Source organism: Cyanistes caeruleus, chromosome 3 (assembly GCF_971803275.1).
Source record: "Cyanistes caeruleus chromosome 3, bCyaCae1.hap1.1, whole genome shotgun sequence".
NCBI lineage: Eukaryota > Metazoa > Chordata > Aves > Passeriformes > Paridae > Cyanistes > Cyanistes caeruleus.
Window position 1 is genome coordinate 69769194 of NC_141703.1, and position 21989 is coordinate 69791182.

Below are 21989 nucleotides of genomic sequence, written 5' to 3' on the forward strand. Positions count from 1 at the left end.
GGGACTGTGTCATTACAGAACCCCCCCCAAATTGGAAGGCAATTTGGAGTCCATCTAGTCCAATCTTCTGTTTAAAGTAGGAATATTAAATGCAAACCAAGTTGCTCAGGGCTTGCCCAGTTGCATTTGTAAACTTGTTAAAGGATGAAGACTCTGCAGCCTGTTTTGCAACCTATTCCAATTTTAATTGTTAAATAGGTAGTTTATTAAATAATAATGTTTGCATCATTTAGATAATAAAAGATCATGTTAACTGACAAATAGATATCATTGTAAGGTCTGGGACTGTAAAAATGCAACACAAGTTAGGCAGAATACCCATCAAAACACAGTTATCTTGAAAATTCAGTTCTTTACCAAACCTGATGGAAAAGAGATTGGCTTCTGGCTTCAAGCATGTTAATTTGCTAGTGATAAGGATTTTGTAATGGTTTGATGCCATCTGTTTTTTTAGAGCAATGATGTAAATACAGCAAATTGCTCCATAGCCTGAATATTTTGTTTTAAACAAGGAGTACTCTGCCAGTATTTAAAATGTAGGACTTGAAAACTGCCTGGAACTGCTGATAATTATTTTTAGAGCATGACAGGCATCTGTCTCCAGATGGTGGTCTGTATTCCACATATTTCTCCTCTGCTGTTAATGGAAGCATGTACTTCAGGAGTAATCTAAAGCTTTTTGTAACTTGTCTCTTTTTCAGCTTTGGTTTGCTTTCGTTAATGGATTTTCTGGGCAAATCTTATTTGAGCGATGGTGCATCGGTCTGTATAACGTGGTAAGTGCAACATGTTTTGACTTGATAGTGCTTGGGACTACTGTGTTATTTTGTTGTGTCCCATTTTTCACAGGTAACTGTCCTAGATGTATGTCAGGAGAGGTGAGTTCATTTTCAAAAACCATTCTGAATCCACCCTGAGGCAGAAAAAAAATAAAAAATTACACTTTTATTGCAAAATGGAGATTTGGGAGAACACCTTGAAAATAGATGTTTAGCCTACTATAACCTGCGTAAAACTGCAGATTTTAGATAGAATTTAATTTCCTCTTTGAAAGCATTTTCACTGTTTTGTACTGAATATTTTGGTGAGAGTCAAAATACTCCTAATCTCTGAGTTTTGATGAATTTTTTTCTTTCAGGAAAAAAAAAAGAGTTAGATGCTGAGCAATATTAAGCAGCTGCTTTGGGTTGAATCATGCTCCATTAGGTACAGAAAGAGAAGCTGCATCACTGTGTCATCAACATTTTGCACTTGAAACAAGAGCAGGATGTGTCAGTCTGGGAGTGGTTTCTGATTTTCAATGTGGCCTACAGGGTGCCACACTGTGTCATATGACTTTATTACTTTAATCAGTAGTATTATTCTAATCACATAGATTAAAGTCTGAAGGATCTCTGGAACCAAGTTCTGCAGCATACCATAGACTTCTGTTAGTTTTTTCAACAGTGTTACCTTTGTAATGGTACGAGTGGCCCAGTGTCTGGATTTATAAACTACTAGGACACTGTTAAAGAGTCTCTTTGCAGGGAGGGAATTTAATTTTTTTCTTTAAAAAAAATCATTCCAAATATATGCTAATACAGGAAAAGCCAGCAAATTGTCACTGAGTAGTATTAATGGAACCACTTAACTTCTGTCACATTAATTTTAAAAATGATGGCACAAACCCCCATATTCCATAAGATTTCATACTCTTAGTTGAAGATACTTATTCAAGGATTTATCATTCCCTTGATTCCCTTCACCCTAATTTCCTGACTGTTATGCAGTCTCTGTCATTCATGTTTAGATATTTGCATCTATTATCTTTAAACCTTACTTGATGAATCTATCTACCCTACCTAAAGCTTCTGGATAAAACTCATCTTTTGCAAACAGAAGCTAAACCTTGTTTTTAAGGTCAGTATTTTCTAAAATTAGAACTGGTTGTGTAGACTCATAGAGAATCAAGTGCTGGTAGGATACTGAGGACTACCACAATTTGTAGGGCTTAGGTTTTGAAGTGCTTTTAGCTGAGTCATTCTCTTCTGTGCAGATTAACCCTTTCTGTCATTAGTAGTCACATTAAAATATGATGTGTATGAAATCATAGTGGCGTTGTAATTCCTGATTTTGCACTGGTTCACTCTGGAGGTTTTCCTTTGTCATCAAACCCACTAGAAGATTTACTTCAAGTGAGAATGTAAATGCCCCAATAAACACAAGAAACCTGGGGAAGTACATTGAAGCTGTATTAGAACATGGTCTTCTTTGGAATATATTGGACCAGTGCTCTCAGTTCTCTACCCTCAGCCTGTGCCATTTTAGCCATCTGATTTGTCACTTCATGAATGAAGACACACAATTCCCACTGGACTGAGGGTTGTAATTACTGATTCTCGCTCGTCTCCATTCCTCCCCACTGTTCTTTGTTTGCTCCTTGGCTGCCAGCGTGCTGCTGCTGGGAATCACAGCCTGCCTTCTGCAAATGTGCACACTCCCTAGAAACAGTTCATAACTCCAACCTGCCTCTTGACTTCAAGAACACTTCTCAAACTGTTAAAAATATATGTATGTATAGGATTAAAAGTGATATTTCTGATGTAAACTGCTGATGTAAAAGGAAGTGAATGAAGTTTAGACTTGCACCATGCTGTTACTTTCACTCTGTGCCTGCACTGTAGACCATAAGAAACATGGATACTCAAGCTGGCTTTAAATGAGCTGCCTCAGATCCTGGAAACACTTTAAGAGCAGCAATGTTAAAGTCAGTGGAGGCTAATTTACTCTGCTTCTGGCAGAGTGTCCCACTGCCTGTCTTGGAAGGCTTCCGAGGCTTGGTCATCCAAGCGTCTGCCCGTAGCGCAGACACACACTGCAGTTAATTTGTTCCTATCAGTTCATGCCTGCCAGGGGAATCCCCAAAGTACCATAATGCAGAATGGCCTTTGTTGCTCAGTAGATTTTTATTTTTAATGTGATTTCCACATTTACTCTGTCTGTAAACTTAGCAGTGGTTAAGCACGTTGCATATCTAATTAAGGCTGCAACTGCAACTATATTGGAACCTATTCCCACAAGGCTATTCTGTAATGTTGCCTTTCCTTTGCAGTCTGATATGTCTGACCCTTGCTGGATTAGCTGGTACATCAGAAACTAATGATGCTTAACTTCTTGGGTTTAAGCTTATTGGTTAATAATATGTATTTTCTTTCATGTTTCTTTTGTTCGTAAGTCAATATTTGAGAGTTACAAATTGGTGAAAATAATGTTTGGACTTGTTTGGACCATTGAAAATTACGTCAAATAACATGCTAGGTAGTAGTAAGTCTTCACTGCAGTTTGCAGAAATTTTGCTTTTGTCTGGATAAAGAAACATTATATGAGATACACTTAAAACTAAGAGCTGCTTTCAATTAGTATTTGCTTTCCTTGCAGATTTTCACAGCACTGCCACCCTTTACTCTGGGAATTTTTGAACGATCATGTACTCAAGATAGCATGCTTAGATTTCCACAGCTATACAAAATCACTCAAAATGCAGATGGCTTCAACACAAGGGTAAGGAACTGTTACTCTAAGAAAAAAAACCATAAACATTCTTATATTCCAGATTTATCTTATCAGAAAATAACTTTTTCCCTGATGTTACTTCTTCTTTATGCTAACCACTGAGAGTGATTGTTCAGCCTTCCAGTTCCTTTAAAGAATTACATGATATTTAAATAAAAAACATCCTTGTTTATAAATAAGGATTTTCTGCTGTGACTTCACCTGAAACTGGTCCTGAAATATCCGTAAAGTTTGATTCAAAGTTAGATTCATATCCAAGCATGATTTTTCAATTCACAGCTATTGATAAGTCATGATGACATCACCTGGATTTATTTAACATATGTGTTGTGATAACAATTTCTGCTAGGGTGCTTTTTCATAATTAGTATAGCTCTGTTCCAATAGTTCTTTTGGAAAATAGAATATGAATTGGCTTATTTGGACTTCATTTTACTCCATTTTGCTATTTAAATGCTGGAAAATGCCGGCACTTGGGATTCTGTCTTTTCCATAATAAGCACATCTAAATGTATTTCTGTATGAAGGAAGCTGTATGATTGCTTTGTTTGGAGAGGAAATTGAAAAGTACATAAAGCTCTAATTTGTTAAAAATCTGCTAGTTAAAAACTGGGGGGTACAAATTATTTGTCCATTGAAAGAAAACAGAACATTTCATAATACTGAATCATTCTTTAAGAATTATTCTTTGAGGTAATTAAACAAAGTTGACTCAATCTGTCTGCCTTATTTCAATAAAGATCTTAAACTGAAGCATGCTTGCTTATTATGCTTCAAGTTAGTAGAATAAAATGATCGAACTGGACCAGTGTTTTCTTGTGAAAGAGCAGAAACTGTAGGAGAAAATAGATCCTGCAGAAGTTTAGGTATTTCACTTCAGGACAAACATTTTCTGACTCTAAACTACACAATGAAGTGTTTGTTGGGAGTTAGAGGTCAAGAGTTTTGGACTTTACTGATGGCTTGGTTTGTTTTCCCTCAGGTTTTCTGGGGTCACTGCATCAATGCCCTTATCCATTCCATCATTCTTTTCTGGTTTCCACTGAAAGTGCTGGAGCATGGTAAGGGCTTCGTTATTTCTTACGTCAGTAACTGATGTTCAGTCTTACAGAACCAGGCTGTTTGCAGAAGGGGGGGTTGTGACAAGTCCCAGGAAATAATGCTGCCAGACAGTTCAATAGTCTTTAGCTGCTGAGCTTGGCGGGTTGTCTAGTGGCTTTCAGAAATTATTCTAATGTAACATAATTATTGTTCAAATAGTGACTTTAATAGGTGAAAAATGAAACTACTGCTTTGCTAAGAAGCCTTACCCAAATACTGAGTGACGTTTCACAAAATGCCTTTTTTTTTTATGGTAGTATGTTGAGCTCTCAACATTTGTTTGAATAATGTTCTTACAGCAGCTGCCTTAGAACCGTTTTCTTGGTTCTAACCATAGAGTTCTTGGAGTACTCATTGTTCTTGGAGTACCCATTCCATAATGCAGTGCGGTGGAAAAGAATTGGCTGGAATGGAAGTAAACCGGGTCAAGAGTCAGAGATGCTGGGGAAATGAGACTGTTTGGTGTACAAATTAGGGTTATTAAGTCTTGCTTTTCAGGGTAATGCAACTACATGGTATTTCAGGGACCAGTAAACCCCATATGGTTCCTACCTAGCTTTCCAGTATAGTTGTGTGGGTGGGATAAAACACAGGGAACATGTTGTTTGATTTGTGTAAGAAATAGGGTTAGATCAGATGAGGAATTTAGGGCTGGTGAAGAGAATATTTATCTAAAATCATAAATTTTTCAGAAGTGAAACTCTTTCCTGGAAAACACTAATTTTAAGAAAACCTTCTCAGCTCCAGAATGGATTAACTGGGGAGGAGGTGAAAGAAATAAAAAGGGAAGGAAGATGAATGCTCATGTCAGAGGCACGATAGTAAAGATACTTGTGGGGGTTAGGTTCATGTTTCTCTACTTGGCTGATTAAAATGTCAGTATCATATCTTCAGTGGGAACTTCACACACTGGCTGATGGATCACATAAGAAAGGGACTTCCCTTTCCTCTGTACATGGGCTAAAAGATGGTTCCATTTCTTAGGAGAGGGGCTTTTATTGGCGGTTGATTTTTATTTTTATTTGAGGAATTTTGTTGTTCTGTTACAGTTTTTATTACAAATCTTAATCTTGAATAGCTCTTTTTAAAATTCAGCTGTGGAAATTTTAGGTTGACATCTGTAGTGCTTATAGTTAAAATTATATAGTCTTCCACAGATGTTTTTCTAGTTCCTAAATAGATAATGTGCTTTTCATTTCAACAATTAGAATTATAAGACTGAAATACCAGCTCAAAGATTAACTTTCTGTGTTCCTTTGAATAGGTTGCTTAGTTTGTTTTCCAGAGAGGAATGAATATTAAATTTTCAAGTTTCTTTGCATTTCCAAGTGCAAGAAGGATTTAAGTGCCAGAGACAAAAATATGCCATTCACACTGGGATGGTTCTTAACCTCTCAAGTTCCTTAGAATGTGAAGTACATGTAGTCCATGAATGGGCTCTTGTATGGCTTCAGAAATGAATGTTCACTGAGCCATCCTGCTGTTCTCATTAGCACAAATATCACTCCTTTCAGGACTGTGTAGCCTCCCAAAGTGAAAGGTCATGGAAAACACTGAAAAATAAAGACATTAACATACTCCATTAAAATATGTGACTTTTAAGAAGTTGAGATGTACAGGAAAATTTATTTAAATATTTAAATGTTCACTGTGATGTTATACTAGAGCATGGCCGTGTCATGTCAGCTTTTTCTAGCAAAACTGATATGTGTTTAGGCATGCCTTTTTCTTAATAAACTGAGCCTTTTGGCACCAAAAGGGTTCATCTGGCATGGGAGACTAAGACTAAGTGAAGTGCTCTTCAACTTTTTCATTGGCACCAGGGGAAAGAGCAGGGTGACTGTGTGTGACCTGAATGATGTGGTAAATGCCTGAAGCCACTGGGGAGGAGCTGGGCTGAGGAAGATGCCAGAGACTAGAAACCATGCCAATTCCTAACACAGCTGTCTCAGGCTTTAGCTCCAGTTGCAGTGTTAGTCACTAGTCTATCTGCTGCTATTTCTTAGCAGTTAATATTGAAAATAAAGCAGGGATACAGAACTAGCAACTTCTGGAAAATATTCAGAGTCTGTCAGTTCTTTGGACACAGTCACGTGCAGCTTGGTAGAAGGAGAACAAAACAAGTAGTTTGGGTTAGCTGTACTGACTAAATATATAAGATTTTTTTAGCTGTAAGCTAGGCAGGGTCTTCATCATCGAGGTCAGGGTGTCAGAAACTCTTCTTTATAGCCTTTAAAAAATATTTACTGATCCTGGAGTACACAGCCTTTGTTTCAGAATGTCAGATCCAGTTTTTCAAATTAATCTAACAAAATGTTATTATTGTTCATGCCTTGAGAGGCTACCTGGAACAGAGGCTAGAGAGTGTTAAAGGAATAAAGTAGGTATTTATTAAAAGGGCTTCAAAGGATACACCTTAGGCAGTACAAGAGCCTGGCCATGACTCTACCCAAGATGGATGTCAGTTCACACATTTTCACCCTTTTGTAAGTTGGAGTCCATTTACATATTTGGGTTAATTGTTCATTTATAACTTCAGGTTGTGAAGTCCTATCCTCCCACATTGCTCTCCTCAATTCACTGTTCTTTGTACTTTTTGGGCCTGAAGCTGCAGCGATGTTCTTGGGCTGAAAAAAGGTAGTTTTATCTAAGTACACTCTGAGGAGAACTTGCTTACACTTCATATGAAGTTCAGAGTTACATACTAACGCAGTACAAAATCTGGATAATATGGAAGCTAAAACTTAAGGCATCAACATGGTGGAAGCTCACTGTGCTAGGCAGTATGTGTTTAGGAATGAGTCCAAGGTTTTCTCTTAAGCCTTTTTCTCCCTGCTGTTCATTTCCCTAATAGTTGTCTTAAAACATGTGAAAATAGCAATACTTATCAAGCTTGGGTAATGCTTTAAAACTCCTGTGAGTACAAGTTCAGTTGGCATTCATGTGGTTGGTTGAATGTGTTTTCATGTTTGATTCAGCAAGGGCTGAGAGACTAAATGACATTTGAAGTATTGCCAAGTTTGGCACTTTAAAATGATAGATTAACGTGTGTGTACTCACCCTTGTGCACACTTGATGGAGAATGGATGGGCAAAGACTGAATACTGCTCAGTTATTGACCTGTCCTTCAGTGGGATATTGTACATGTTTGTAGGTGTCCTTTACAGATGAAACTGTCACTGCTCTTAATTCAGCTCTCTTTCACCACACCTCAGCTGGGGTTTTACTGCTTTTTCATCACAGGCACGCAAATAATAAGTATTGTTAGGGGTGGCAATTAGTACAGGACAGATAGCAACAGGAAAAGTGACAGTGGCATACCTCAGCTCTCACTGGCAAATTTTTGGGTGTGGTGAACACTGACCCTTGTGCCAGGCTAGCTTCTGGCAGCCAGGCTATGGATATGTGCTTTATCCGAGCACCGTGTCTGAGGCCCGGCTGAGCACAACTCCTGTGTTACCACACAGCTTCTAAGACTGCTTTTCCATGTTCAAAAAGGAAAGGTTGGGACCAGTTATTTTCTCCTGAAAATCTCCTTGTTCTTTTGTCCATTCTGTTTATAAGCTGATAACAAATGTGATCTTTTTTATCATCTTCTTTCAGATGCAGTATTCACAAACGGACAGGGAGTTGACTATTTATTTGTTGGAAACATAGTTTACACTGTAAGTTTGTGTATCCTAGCAATTTTTGAATGGTAGAATTTCTTTCCAGCCTTTTTTTCACCACGAGAAAATGGTGTAAACCTGAAAAAAGTGTGTGAGGAAAATAAAATCAAGCTGATGGTGTGTGTGTGATTTTCCCTCTTCCTTTTAAAATATTTTTCCCAGATGTGCACCAACAATAGCTTCTGCTCTGTCCTTCCCCCATCCCCTGCCAAGTTCCTGGGTTGCTGCCTAAATGGTAGTAGCTTTTTAGGTGTAAAGGGGAGATTGGGCCATGAAAAGCTTGGAATTTGAGAGTGGTAGTAATGAAGTTGTCTTCTTTCTTTTTTTTCCTTGTAGTATGTTGTAGTCACTGTTTGTCTGAAAGCCGGCTTGGAAACAACTGCATGGACTAGGGTAAGTACTTTCTGGTATCTTTTATTTTATTAGCACAGACCTTCCTCCCTAATGAGCATTAATACAGATAAGAAGTACTAAAAATCATTTGGGACTTCAGAGTTTTAATTGGGTCTTCCATGTAAGGACAGACTGCTAAGCTCCCTAAGTACAGCATATGAGAGGAATGAACTCATAGATCACATGGTATCTCTGATGAAAAAAGGACAGCCTGAATTGGGAAGAGTACACTAAAAGTGTACTGTCAAAATCTCTACTTAAAAATGAGGAAAATTTTGCATGAAATCAACATACCACTGTAATTGCTTAAGAAAAACGCATCAAGAAAATTATACTTTGTACTCTGTAGCTCCTTCAAAATTAATGCAATAGGGAATGAAAGGTGTCTGCCTACAGATAAATAACTGGCCTTTGAAAACATCTTTAAACTGAGTAAAAAGAACCAGTGATGACTTCACATTGGTTGAGTTGTTTTGGTTTGGTTTTTTGGTGTAATAAGAATGTTAGTTAAATAGTTACATTGGTACCTTGCTTTGAGTTATTTACTTGAAATGGGCAAGTGCTTTGTTACTGGTAGGTGACAGAATCCAGCAGGGCAGTGAGCTCCAAAGAGGGTGAGGGACAAGGAAGGAAGGGCTCCTGTGTTGATGAACCTTCAACACCTTTCTCCCCTCCTTTTCTCTAGCCCCTCTGAAACACTATTTTTTTAAATTATAATGGAGTCCCTTTTTCTCCACCCTGGTAAGATACTTTATGGGAATCCAGTTTTCATGACGTACAAAAAAACTCTGTCCTCAAGACGAAGATGTTTTGAGGACACATTCTTATTCTACCAGTTACTTGGAGGGTTTGGCTTAGATCTTGTTAACTTCATTGCTTCTGTTAGTTGTAAAATGTTTTATTTCATTCCTCCCAGAGGAATTATGAAGATCAATGAGCTAACATCTGTTCTGAATTTTAAAGATGATATGCTATCTGTATGGGTTATTTAATTGTTAAGGAGATGTTAATATTTTCTACCCCATTCTCTCATCTGAAAATAAAATCTGGGTGTTTTTTACTGTTGCTTATGCATCAGTTCTGTGTTGTGTATCAACATTTTAAAATGCAAAAATCCTGAAATTAATCCCTTGTGCACCAGAAAGGCATATAACCAAGTCCTCATGGAAGGCATGTGAGCTTGTTTAGATCCTGTTTTGTTGTGAATTGTTTGATGGTTTCTCTTCTCTTCCCTGGATAGGTAATGTGTGTCTTTTCAGTTACTTGGGGATAATCATGATCCCCTCATTTCTAAACTTTGTTTTAAAAGATACCATAACTTTTAGTAAATATTGGAGTTCTATATGTTCTATATATATATATATGTTCTATAACACTGGCATTTTACAGAGAAATTATTGTTATTCACACAACAGTTGTGTTTAGAACTAACCTTTTTCTACATATAATTCTAAATTCTGTCCCATTGCTTGGAACAGTGACTCATCATCTCAAAATATGATGTTGGTTATAGTTTCAGCTGCGAGTGAATCAACACACAAAGAATCTTCAGGTTACTTGAAGAGTGTTAAATTTATGACACTGAGTTAAACCTCTTCTCCATCATCAAGTGGATTGATTACAGCCAATTTGTTCTAGAGAGTGAGAGGGAAACTGCCAACTGGGAGAACACAGTGGTTTCAGCAGAAAGCTTGAAATAAATAATGCAGTTAAAGTGTTTGGGAGCCTGGTATATCCAGTAGGTAATATGGAAAGAAAGGCTGTGATCAAAGTGGTAACATAATGCACAATAAAATCCACACATTGATGTTGAGTGGGGTAGCTTTGTGTTATGTGTGGCCTATCTGGAACACTGCAGTAGGCTTTTTCCCAAACACACATGGCTTTTTTCATCAGTGCTTTACCACACTATAGGAACTGTTTCAGTTAAGCAGGGCACATGGGAGAGCCACACACTCTCTGGTTTTCATGCAGGAACCTTGATTTCTTGTTTTCTGTCATTCATTTAACGCATCTGATGGGTTCACTTCTAGTTTTGCACGTGAAGTCTCCAGGGGTAAATGCAGATGTCAGTGGAGAATCAACAGTGCAAATGTTGGTGGGGTGGCTGTGTAAGGAACATTTTCAAGCAGGGCAAGGAGGGCTCTTACAGAACACAGAAGCTCTCTTAAAAGCAGAGAAGCAGTTTGGGCAGATACAAGCCTCAGATAATGAGATGGTTGGGATAACCATAAGAAGGTAACGACAATATAAAGTGAACAAAGTCTGATCAGATGGAAAGTGTGAAGATCTGCAAAACTTGAAAACTGACCTAGCAGCAGAATGGAAAGAAAAACCTGAGTGAGACAAAAAAAACCCTGATGTCATTTCACTAGCATAAATATACTTCCTACAAGATAAGGCTACATCTGAGATTGGGCTCTCTGCTTGCTTTTGTTTTTACTGGTTTTAGTCATAAAGTCCAGGAGCTAGGGAAGCACCAGTCCAAGCTATCCTGAGCCTTTTGTCCACTTGTCTGAGAGGAAGGTTGTGGCTCAAGAGAAGGTATCACGTCATTTTCAGAAAGCAGTGATGGTACTGTTCTGCCATTGCATGGGGCTGACTTTTCTTTAAGATGAGTTCTTGCAGCAGCCTTGCAGTACTTGATCTTTGGGGAGCTGAGCACTACAGTTGCTCACTAGGGCAGGGCTTCTAGTCAGAATCTTGATGTGAATTGTGCCCAGTTTTCAAAAAAAGCAAGTAGCCTGAGAGGATAAAATCCCTCTTGTCCTCCAAGTGTTTTAAAAAAAATCCTTCAGTTTCTTGGTTTCCTTCACATTAAAACTGTAAGGAGCATGTATATGGGTATTTTGGAGGGTTTTTTGTTTGTTATGTGGGGGTTTGGGGCTGGCCTTTTTTAGTTGTTTTGTTTCTTGTTTGTTTGTTTTAAATAAGGAGTTTCTTATTTACTGAGGTCAGTTCTCCTGGGTGAAATATAATAAACAGGAAAGTTTGAAAACAAATCTTCCTGCCCACTGTGTCTCTCCAGGAAAGGGCCTATCCCATATTTTGCTTATTAGCCCAGCAAATTTTAGGGTTGAACAAAATTCCTTCTTTCTGAGACTGCCTAGAAGAGCATTCTTTCCATTGCCTCTGACATTTTGTCATATGAATGCTTCTACTGTAAGGTAGCCTCTCGTTGATCCCAGCGACCTGCCAGTGCTGCAGGCTCCTTGTTTGTTTGTTTTCACTGCCTGTGCTGGAGAAAGCTGTCCTTTCTGAGGATGTCCAGCAGTTGCAGATTAGGAGCAATCTTCTTCTTCCAGAAAGTTGTATTTATCTCACAGCAAGCAGAACACAATACTCAGACACTTTTTTGGTTCTCAGACATAATGTTCAAAAAGTCAACAGACACAGTCATCCAGTAGGAAGTATAAAGCCAAAAGCTGAAAAAACACGCTGTGTCCACCAGCACCCAGTATGTGAATTCATTCCCATGTTCCTGAACTCATATGTAATTAGTAATTAAGATTTATGCAGGTACTTCTCTGAATTGGAGCCAAAGTCATCAGCCACAGGAGTTGTTGGCATCCAGAAAAGCTGGAGCCAATAATGAGCTCAGTTGCTCGTTACAACTGAAATTACTGGTTCCATCCACTGCAGTGTAAAAGTAAAACAACTTAAATCATCCTGAACAGAAAAACAGTTTGGGTGTGTAGGAAAAATTACTTTCTTTAATGCAACTGAGAAGAAGTTTTTGCTGGATGTGCTCTTGGTCATTTAACAGTACTTTAATTTTTTCTTAGTGAGTCTACAGACTAAAGAACCAGTAAAGATGTAAACTGCATTGCATATCTGTAAGTCAATTAGAACACCTTTAAAACAAAAACAAAAAAATCAAAGTTGATCAGTAGATGTTGATTCTGCTAGTGTATTACACAGCACTGAATCTTCCTCCAGGGAAGGTGAGTGATCACTTGTATGTATATATTGCCATAAAAGATTTGTCCATGTGAACTTTAACCTGTGCCTTTGAAAATTTCTGCCTTGATTTATGAGTTGAATCTGGCATGTGCATGACAGGATACAGGAACTAGATGAGAGAAATCATGGTTCCAAGGAAAATCTGACGAGTTTTCGGAGCTCCAAATAAGATAGATTGACTGAGAAGAGTATCTGTCTGCCCTGCTATGAGGCAAAGATTAAAGAGAAGTGCTTTATGCTGTTTGAAGAACCTGTGCTACTGGCCCAAAACCAAGAGCAGTAGACAGGGCTGAGTGAGACCGACAGAGACCTGAACAGGGAAACACTTCTGGGCTGGGTGAATGGAGGAAGTGCCGTGTGTTGACTCTGCTTCTCTCCCTGTTCCTTGGCAGTTCAGTCACCTGGCGGTCTGGGGAAGCATGCTGCTCTGGCTGGTGTTCTTCGGGGTGTACTCGGCCATCTGGCCCACGTTCCCCATCGCGCCGGACATGCTGGGGCAGGTCAGTACCAATGCCTGGCTCTGGGGACAGCAGCCCAGCCAGCGCTGCTGCCTCCCACTTCCTCAGCACTCACACAGTGCCAGCAAAGGACTGCTGCTCTAGTGAGAGTGCTTGGACTTCATTTTAACCTTTTCTTAATCCCTGTATTCATTCGGCTTAATCTCCTCGTGAGAAGAGCTCTCTTTCTCCCCCACACTGACATCATCCATGACTGCATGCACTGTGGATACTAACATATAGACCATTCCCAATTCCCTGTGATGGTAGTGGCTCTTTTGTTAGTGTCTAGTCCTGGCAAGCTTTTGTGTGTTTGACAAAATATCGTATTTGGTTTGGGATTTTTTGTCATGGATTTCCATATGTTTTGTTTCATATTGTTGCTTTTTACCTTCATTCATTTAAATAAACAGAATTTCCTTGAGAATAGAATGAGATGGTCAGAAATAGGAGAGCTGATACATTATTGATTATGACACTGGAAGAATTCTGGATTTGTTCCTTCCATGTCAGCTGAGCTCCAGGTGGTAAAATTTTTCCTTCAGTGTCTTCGTTTCAGCCCCTGGTGAGAAGATCAAATCTCAATCCTGTCAAAATCAAGAGCCTTGTGCATATTTAAAATAGGGGGATTGCAATTAACAATTTTAACAGTTAAGAATTTAATAATTGCATGATAAAAAGTTATTTTGTAGAGGTGAAATGGCTTTCAAATTTTCCAGAAAAATGTATTGCATTGTAAATTTAGACTTCAATGCAAAGATGTGGTTTATTATACAGAAAGAAGAAAAGCTATCTAATAATTTCAAGAAATTATATGCTTAAATTACTACCCTTGTGTACTAGAAAATGATAATAAAAAAGTCAAGTGTTGGCAATCCAATTAGATTTTTAAGATTAATCCCATGTTTATATTCAACAAGAACAGTCAAGCGTGATTTTGTTGCTGTTCTGGCCTAATGCATATTTTATTATTGTGTTCTAAAACACTGAGGATAATGGAGGCTATGATACATTTTCATGGACAGCTGTTTACAGCCAAGACTGACAGCTGACAGGCTGGGATGAGCAAGTGAGTGACTGACAGACAAAGCCTCAGTCCTCTGATAGTATTTCATGATGACCTTTGCGTGTTTCACAGAACATACAGTGTCAGTAGCTCTAATTCACATTTGCATGTATCGGGCAGGAATTTTACTTCAGTATCGTGCAGAGGCGAGAATAGCTTGTCCTCCACAGCAGACTTGAGTGCTGCCATGAACATGTCAGCCTTCTGAAATGTGGGCAATATGGTGAAATGTTGTGGCACACATAAGGGGCCCATCTATGGGCTTTAGCTTGCTTTTCTTTTTTTCCAAAAGTGACTCTTACTTTGCAACTTAAGCAAAATTCATGTTGCGCTGGTCATCAATGTTTGCTGCAGCATATAAAACCACAGGTCTTGGAACAAAACCTTCATATTAATAAGGCTTTGGGGTTTTTTGAGTATGTTTTTAGCAAGTGTTTGTATTTAACCTTTGGTTTTATGCTCTGGTTTTCTGACATTATGACTTGAGAAGTGGTACTAATATCTTGCCAAGATGAAAATAATCTATTCTCCTATTGTTTTGTTTTGTTTTGTTAATAGAGAACACATTTACCTTGACTGGTAGAGTGTCCAGTCCTGTACTTGTGGAGCTGTGTACCTGGATCACTGATTATCAATCTAAATCATTAAGGATAGGTTATCATTCGAGAGATGATTTTGAATTCTAGCAGTCAGAAATAAGCTGTTTTATGGCTTTCAGTGTGTGCTAGAGGGGATCAATATCATTCTACCAGTTTTCTTGTATTTTTGAGAGAAGGAGCAGCAGTTCAAAAATGTGGGATTTTTTTCTTTTTTTTCTCTCTTTTATCCTTTTGTAAAATCAAAGAAAGCTCCCAAGGTAAAGGGAGCTTGTTTACCACTTGCATTAACTCCCACAAAGTCTCTTGAGTAATGGGTTGCTGTCATGAAACCAGCTCATGGTTAAATAAGCTGGGACTGTGTTAGGCTCTAGTCAGAAAAATAGTCGCCTTCTAAAATGAGTTGCTGCTTCCTAGACTTAAGCAATTTCTTTACTCTTGCTGTAATCTTTTGTTCATTTATAAGTAATCAAGGTGTCTTAAAAGCTTTGTTCTGGTTTCAGATCTTGCTAGCGTGTTTATCTTCAAATAAACTGAACTCCAGGATATTCTAGATCCTTGTACTTTGCAAATTTAATAGCATTTGAAGGGAACTGATTTTAGCTGGAATAGTCATTAGCATTTATGCCAGCCAGGACTTTGTGCCAGGAGGTGCAAAGCATTTTATTCCATTGTTTCACCAAATGTCAGCATGAAGCCTAGCAGACTCGCAAGTTTGTGGTGCTTTGTTTCTGCTGGGGTTTGTTAAACTGTTTGCACTAAGTATTTCTTTCTCTTGCCCATAATATCTTGAGCATTCTCAGAGTAAAATAATACCATTTTTCCTCCCCGAGGGCAAAGGAAAGTGACTTTCTTATTCTCTCTTGTCAGAGTCAACATATTTCTTCTGTTTCCACTACAATATTAATAATGGAATATGTGTGACATATTAAGACAAAGCCGTGATTAAAATCTCAGTAGTCCTTAATATAAATTTTCCAATAGTATGACATGTGGTACTTTGGAAACAAGCTCTGTCTGCTTTGGGGGAATCTTTTCAGATGCACAATTTCTCTTTAGTATCAAAAATAATAATGTCAGAACAAGAAACTCTCTGGTAGCTCTCTTGGCTTTCCTGAATTTTTGTATTTTTTCAAGTGATTTTTTTTTTTTATATTTACAGAGAACAGTGATACTGAGGAAAGTTGGTGCCTTTTTTTTTGTCTTGCTTTTGGAGCCAAGATGTTTTAATGGGAACTGATTGCTTTTGAATGGTTGCTTCCAGATGACAGTTTTTTGTACAATATACGAATCCTTTCCCACCTTTTGGGTAGTTATGACTTACCACCACAGATTTTTGAAAGCAAGTAGATGTTTGTGGTTTTAAAAAGAGCTACCTAGTTTGATACTCATTAACTGGAAGAAGTAGTACAGAAATGTGCCACTCTGAGGATGTGAGTTCCTATTTAATTATCATGTCCCTGAACTTATGGGGCTCATAACCCGATGGTATTTTGTTGATGAGCAGATTAGCCACAGTCCTGCCCTCATGCAGTCATGGGTATTTTGTTTGTTTGCCTGGGGATAGAGATTTGGTGCCCTGAAGGGAACAGTGAGTGCTAACATTTGTGCTTATTTCTTATATGAGTCATACCTATGGTGTAAGAAATGTGCTGCTAATGCTCTGTTCTTGTATTGATTTCTTCATTGCAGTTGAAGCATACCTTAGGTTCATATTCATTAGGAATAATATTGCACTGTATAGAATTAAAGTCTGTGTGCAGGTATTCCTACTCCCACACATGTGTAAATACCTTTACCTGAAGGCATGTGCATGTGTACAAGAGGATGCTTGGAAAGTGATCATGCTTTGAGTGTTGATCTAGACATTATCTAAGATGAAGAAAAACAGGTATTTTTTTTTGCTACCTTGAGCTGAAATTTTTAGTGTTTTAAGGAAGAGCAGGGTTGGCAGGAAGAGGAGTATGTATTCATTCCTATCACCCCTCTGAAGAATCTGCTTGTTGATGATGAAAGAACTACTACTTAGCTGTGATTTCTTTCTTCCAGTTTATTTACCTTGTGTTGTGTTTTGTGTCTGCCTCATTAGTTGATGCTACCATTGAGGAAATATCTTTAGGAAGATGAGTATCAGTTTCATTGTTTCTGCCTGAAGGAGAGGGGTTTTAATCTAGCTTTGAGAGAGATGTGTGCTGTGGTTATTTTAAAGTGCAGGTTGGTGTTTCTAATTTTTTAGACTTCTGCTTTGTGCTGTATGTGGTTATGTTGCAGAACTGGGGTTTAACAATTGTCTTGATCTTAGGATGTCATTAGAAGGCCCATCTCATCAAAACCTCAAAGCTGGAGGTTTTGAAACTGCGGCTTCTGCACTTCCCAGATACCTTTTTACAGCTGCATTTGAGAGAAGACTTCTTGAATCACAGTCCAAATAATTTTACAACCAGCATAGCTGAAGCAGCTCCATGTAAGAGCCGCTTTCATAGCTGTAATTGCAGGCGTGCTTTTATTTCCTAGTGTTCTGCACATCCTTGACAGAAGATACTTATTTATTTTCCAGTTAAACTGTCAGATTCTTGCTTATTTGTCTGCTTGTGAAGACTTTTAAAGAAGCTGTGCATGAGCTTTACCTGGATTAAAGGTGCTTTTTAAAAGATCCCAATTATTAAGATCTCTGGTTGATCCCCTGTAATGTGACAGTAGTAGGACTTGCTTGTTTTAATGGTTTGTTAAAAAGACATCTATGCCTCTTTTAGCAAAGCTTCCTATTTGTCTGTGTGTATGGAATTAGCAAGATGGGCTTGCCTTGACTATTGCACTGCTTTTGAGGGAGGGGGGTGATGTAGATAAAAGGGTGTGGTGGACTTGGGTTGTACACTTGGTTTTGTAGCTAGCCTTCAATCTGAAACTCTCTTAAATCTTGCTGATTGAGCTCTTACCAAAGCATGTGAGAAAACATCTTGATTTTCAAGACTTGGAAACAATACAAAACAACCCCCAAAAATCCTGAAGGCAAAATAATAATCATTGTGGTGTAATAAACAGGTTTCACATTACTGCCCTTCCAAATCCACACTGTAAAGCTGACAGCTTAATGTACATTTTTGTGTTTTCCAGAATATTTTGTCTTACTCTCTATATCTGAATTGTTTTCCACAGGTCTCTGTTGTTGTTCTCTCTGACTTCTCATATTTCTGCAGTTTGGTGCTAGTTAAAAAATTGGCTGTTCTGATTGTGGTTTGTTTGTCTGCAATCAGTTGCACATTACATTGTGGTGTAAGTGTTTTGGTTAGTGAAAATGCTTCATCCAGCTGTTATGCACAAATCAGACTTTGCCTGCAGATTGAGGTCCTTAATGCCTGCTGATCATGTTTGTTTTTATTATTATGCACAGAGGTCTCTGTGGCATTGATGTGGTTTTGGAACGTTTTCTGCAGTTTTGGACTAGGCTCTGAGCAGACAAATTAGACTAACGAAGCATGCATATATTTTTAAGCATCTGTTGAAGGAGTGGGTTTGTTGTTTTTATGAGCCACACATGGCTTTCAGAAATTAATCTCGCACTTCTACATCTCTGGCATTGTGTTGTACTATGTCATGCACCACAAAGATGAAAAAATGGAGATAAATGAATATTTTTATAAGTTGTGAATGTGAAACAAATAGATTAAGCATGCTTATTTTTTGAAGGCTAATCCCCCAAAACATGCTCCTTTACCTATTTGGCAACTTTAACGCAAACCTGTTCTAAATATTTCTAAAAGATGTCCCAGAGTTAATTTCTCTGTAGGAAATATTTTACAAAGGCTTTAGAACAGGACTGTATATGCAGCTGTGCCCGGCACTGTGCTGGCATTTCTTATATAGAGCCGTGTGAAAAGAGTGTTAAGCCAGGAGCAGAAATACTCGTTTGGGTTTGGGAACTGGCAGTGCAGAGTGAGGCGGTCAGCTGGCTTCAAACTTCTCCCAAGTTTTCATGTGCTCACCTTCACTTCCTGGCTCCTGCTCTACAGAAGAACTGTGGCTGGCAGGTGAGTGTGTTAGATGGGGGAGCAATAGGAACGGGACTGGTTGTGAATGGTTACCTACAGGTTGTACAGATGGTGCAGAGGTGGTCAGCTGGTTTTTTTTCAGTGTTGGGGGTTACCTAGGACTCCAGCCATGCTGTCTGGGCAATGTCAGTTTGGAGATCAGGCAGCCTTAACAAGTGTAAATTCTGCTCAGTACCTTAAATAAAAATTCAGAGCATTTACACTTTTGTGTAATTGGCCCGTTATCCCGATTTATTGGCTTTGGAGTGGGGAAGAGCAGTGTCCAGGAACAAGCTCCTTCACTCAGGATGGAATTATCGTTCTGTAATAATGGACTGTGCTTCAGAAGTTCCATCTTTTCTCAATTTGGAATTCAGCATTGCTTCAGGTCCCTCAAAATTTTCCCAAATAGCTTTATTCATATATTTAGAAGTAGCAAAGCCCTGTTGCAAGTTTGTGGAAAGATATTTGGAAGATATCCTATTCTGTATTTTCTCAATTAGAAACAGCTGGCTTTTAAATATACAAGAGCAGCTACTGTATTGTACCAGAGGCAGTGTGTACTAATACTCATGTCTAAAAAAAGTCTGTGTTTTGAGCCCTGTTGACAACCAAGGACAAACTAAGAATGTATGACTTGCCATACTGGATCAGAGCATTCCTGATGTAGGCTGTGTTCTGAATTAGAAACTTGAGGAAAACCAAGCACCCCAAGTGTGGGTCTGTCATGTATGACAGGGGTTTGTGTGCATCTCAGTAAGAGAAAAAGCTGTTCTTCTGTTGGGTAAGTGGAAAGCAGCCTAGCAGTTTTTATGCTGCTCACAAGGCTGCACTCAGTCTCTGTGGCATCTTTGGCAGATGAAGTTTGTGGGTTAGCAGCGTCCTGCACAGGCTGGGCTGGGGGCGGCGCGAGAGGCTTGGTAGCCAGGAGGTGTGGGTCTGCCTCAGCATGTGGTCACTGCAGAGCCTGCTTTGCCAGCTTGCCAGGTGTGCCAACCAGACACATTTCCAGCTGCTGTGAAGGCATCCACCAATAAATATCCCGTTCCTACGTGGGTGCTGTTGCCTGAGCTGTCTGGCTCATGCGGAAGGCCATGGCAGAGAGGACGTGAAAGCAGAGCGGCATGCTGCCCTTCCCATAATCAATAGGACAGAAAAACAAAGGAAGGTGTAATTGTGTACAGAAGATGGTTTTTAAAAGAGCGTTTAAACTCTTAGCAATGAAGCTGTGACTCCTTTAAAAAGAGGAGCAGCAGATGGGATCTATTCCAGAGGGCAGGAGGTGACTGTCTGTGAGCTGAAATTAGTGGTTTTATGGCTTGCTTTGGTCACACTTAAGTCACTTTGTTTTCTGATGAATGCAGGGAAGCCCAGATAGCAGATATTTGGGGGTTGGTTGGGATGTTGTTTTTACCTTCGCTCCTTGGGGACAGAAGGGTCATGTTATGTTTTTATTTGAATTTACATATTATGAAGGGATTTTGTTTGTGGAAGATTTTTTGTTTGTTTAGCCGAATTTGTGCTCCGTGCCACTGTTTCTTTCCTTCTCTAGTGGATTTCATTTTTTTAAGAAACAAGCATAACTATTTCACATGGGAAAATATTTCCAGATCAATTTGAAACATACCTTTATTCCCTTTCCTCCCTAAAGTATATGTTTCATGAGATCATTTTTTTTCCCCCCAATTGTATTATGTCAAAATTTGATCCAAAAAGCCCTGAGGAGTAGAAATGATCTCTCTTACATTGTTCTAAGGCAAGCATAGGTACACAGGCTTCAGCAGTAGTGAGGCTGGAAGGAGTAGAGCCCTTCCAAGTGCCCTGGCTGCTGGTGAGGGTCAGTCAGAACAGCCTGGCCCCCATGGCTTTCCTATTAACTCAGGAGCTGACAGCAACGATGGTATCTCGTGCTGCTTCTCTATTGACAGATGTGGCAGGCAAAAAGCAATTGAATGCAGCCACTTCCAAGAGTGCCTTTGGGGTTTTGAGTCTGTCAGGAAGTCAAACTGCACCCATTAGGCTCATGCAATTTCTCATTTGGATATTTGCAGCACTTGAGCTAGTGTTCTTATACTGGTATTCTTGTCAGAAGGTATAGGAAAAAGAGTGTCTCCAGAGAACTGTGTTTCCTTTGGATTCGATAGGATTGATAGGAGAAAAGGACAGAAAGATACAGGTGCTGTCCATAATGTAATGCCTAAATGTAGAGGGGTCAGTTATGTTTACACGTGCCACTGCTGCTCTTTGTAGCATAAAACCCAGCAATGGTACCTCTCAGTAGGGTGATGTTGGAAAACAAGTTTCTTTCACTATTAGGAGATGCAGCTAAGCATCTTGCAGAGCTACATCTTGCAGCTCTGGACACATCTCCTCTTTCTAGGATATGTCTGAAGGCAATTTCATGCTTATGGTAGAGTCAGCAAGTCAGTGCAGAGAAACCTTGGACAGTAGTGCTGTCACACACAAAAGAGGATAAGCAAGTATAAACATTCTCTGTACCATGGAGTGGTTTATGACAGATGCTGGGTGAGGAGAATGAAGGATTTAGTAGAGTGGCTGAAATGTAGAATAAAAGTTAGACTCAACATGGCCTTTTTTTGTTTTCAATAAATTACCCCAAATGCAAGGTGTCAAACAGCATTTCTCTGCAAGTACTACTTATCACTTCCTACCCTGTTCAGTATCTGGGAGCTGGCAGTTCCTTTCAAAAGAAATGAGCTAGAACAATATTATATGCAAGCTTAATTTCATCATCTCGTTTTCATTTGGATTGAAATGGTTTGTATCTCATGTTAGATTTCTGACAAGGAAAAGGATGAACACCTACCAGCCATCAGCTCCTCCTGTAATAGGCTGTGAGCTGCACCAGCACTAAGCAAAGGACATGCTGAGGGAATGAATTTTTACACCATACTCAGTTCACTGCTTGGCATTGCACGGGTGCACAAAACGTGACTCAGATGATGCTATTGGTGGTCTGAGTGTCATTTTATACTTTTCAAAAAATGGCTGACACTTTTGCAAGGACCTCTTTTGTGCAATGTTTTGGGGTATTCTAGTAAATATCTAAATCTAGTAATATCTAAAGGGTTTTCTTTTGGCACTTCTTCATTAGTACTCTGGTT

General features: G+C 39.0%; 1 protein-coding gene across 28 annotated transcripts in view; it reads left to right on the plus strand.

The window, feature by feature from the left end:
- The window catches only part of ATP8A2 (ATPase phospholipid transporting 8A2), a 314521-nt gene that overhangs the window by 203420 nt on the left and 89112 nt on the right, over positions 1-21989 (plus strand). For 18 of the 28 annotated variants that reach the window (XM_086881722.1, XM_086881745.1, XM_086881732.1 and 15 more), the window contains 6 exons: positions 702-776; positions 3418-3540; positions 4535-4613; positions 8257-8318; positions 8658-8714; positions 13070-13177. In XM_086881722.1, the coding sequence (XP_086737848.1) occupies positions 702-776; positions 3418-3540; positions 4535-4613; positions 8257-8318; positions 8658-8714; positions 13070-13177 (504 nt within the window). The remainder of the gene's footprint in view (positions 1-701; positions 777-3417; positions 3541-4534; positions 4614-8256; positions 8319-8657; positions 8715-13069; positions 13178-21989) is intronic. The other 10 variants (XM_086881730.1, XM_086881724.1, XM_086881737.1 and 7 more) reach the window with 1 other exon arrangement.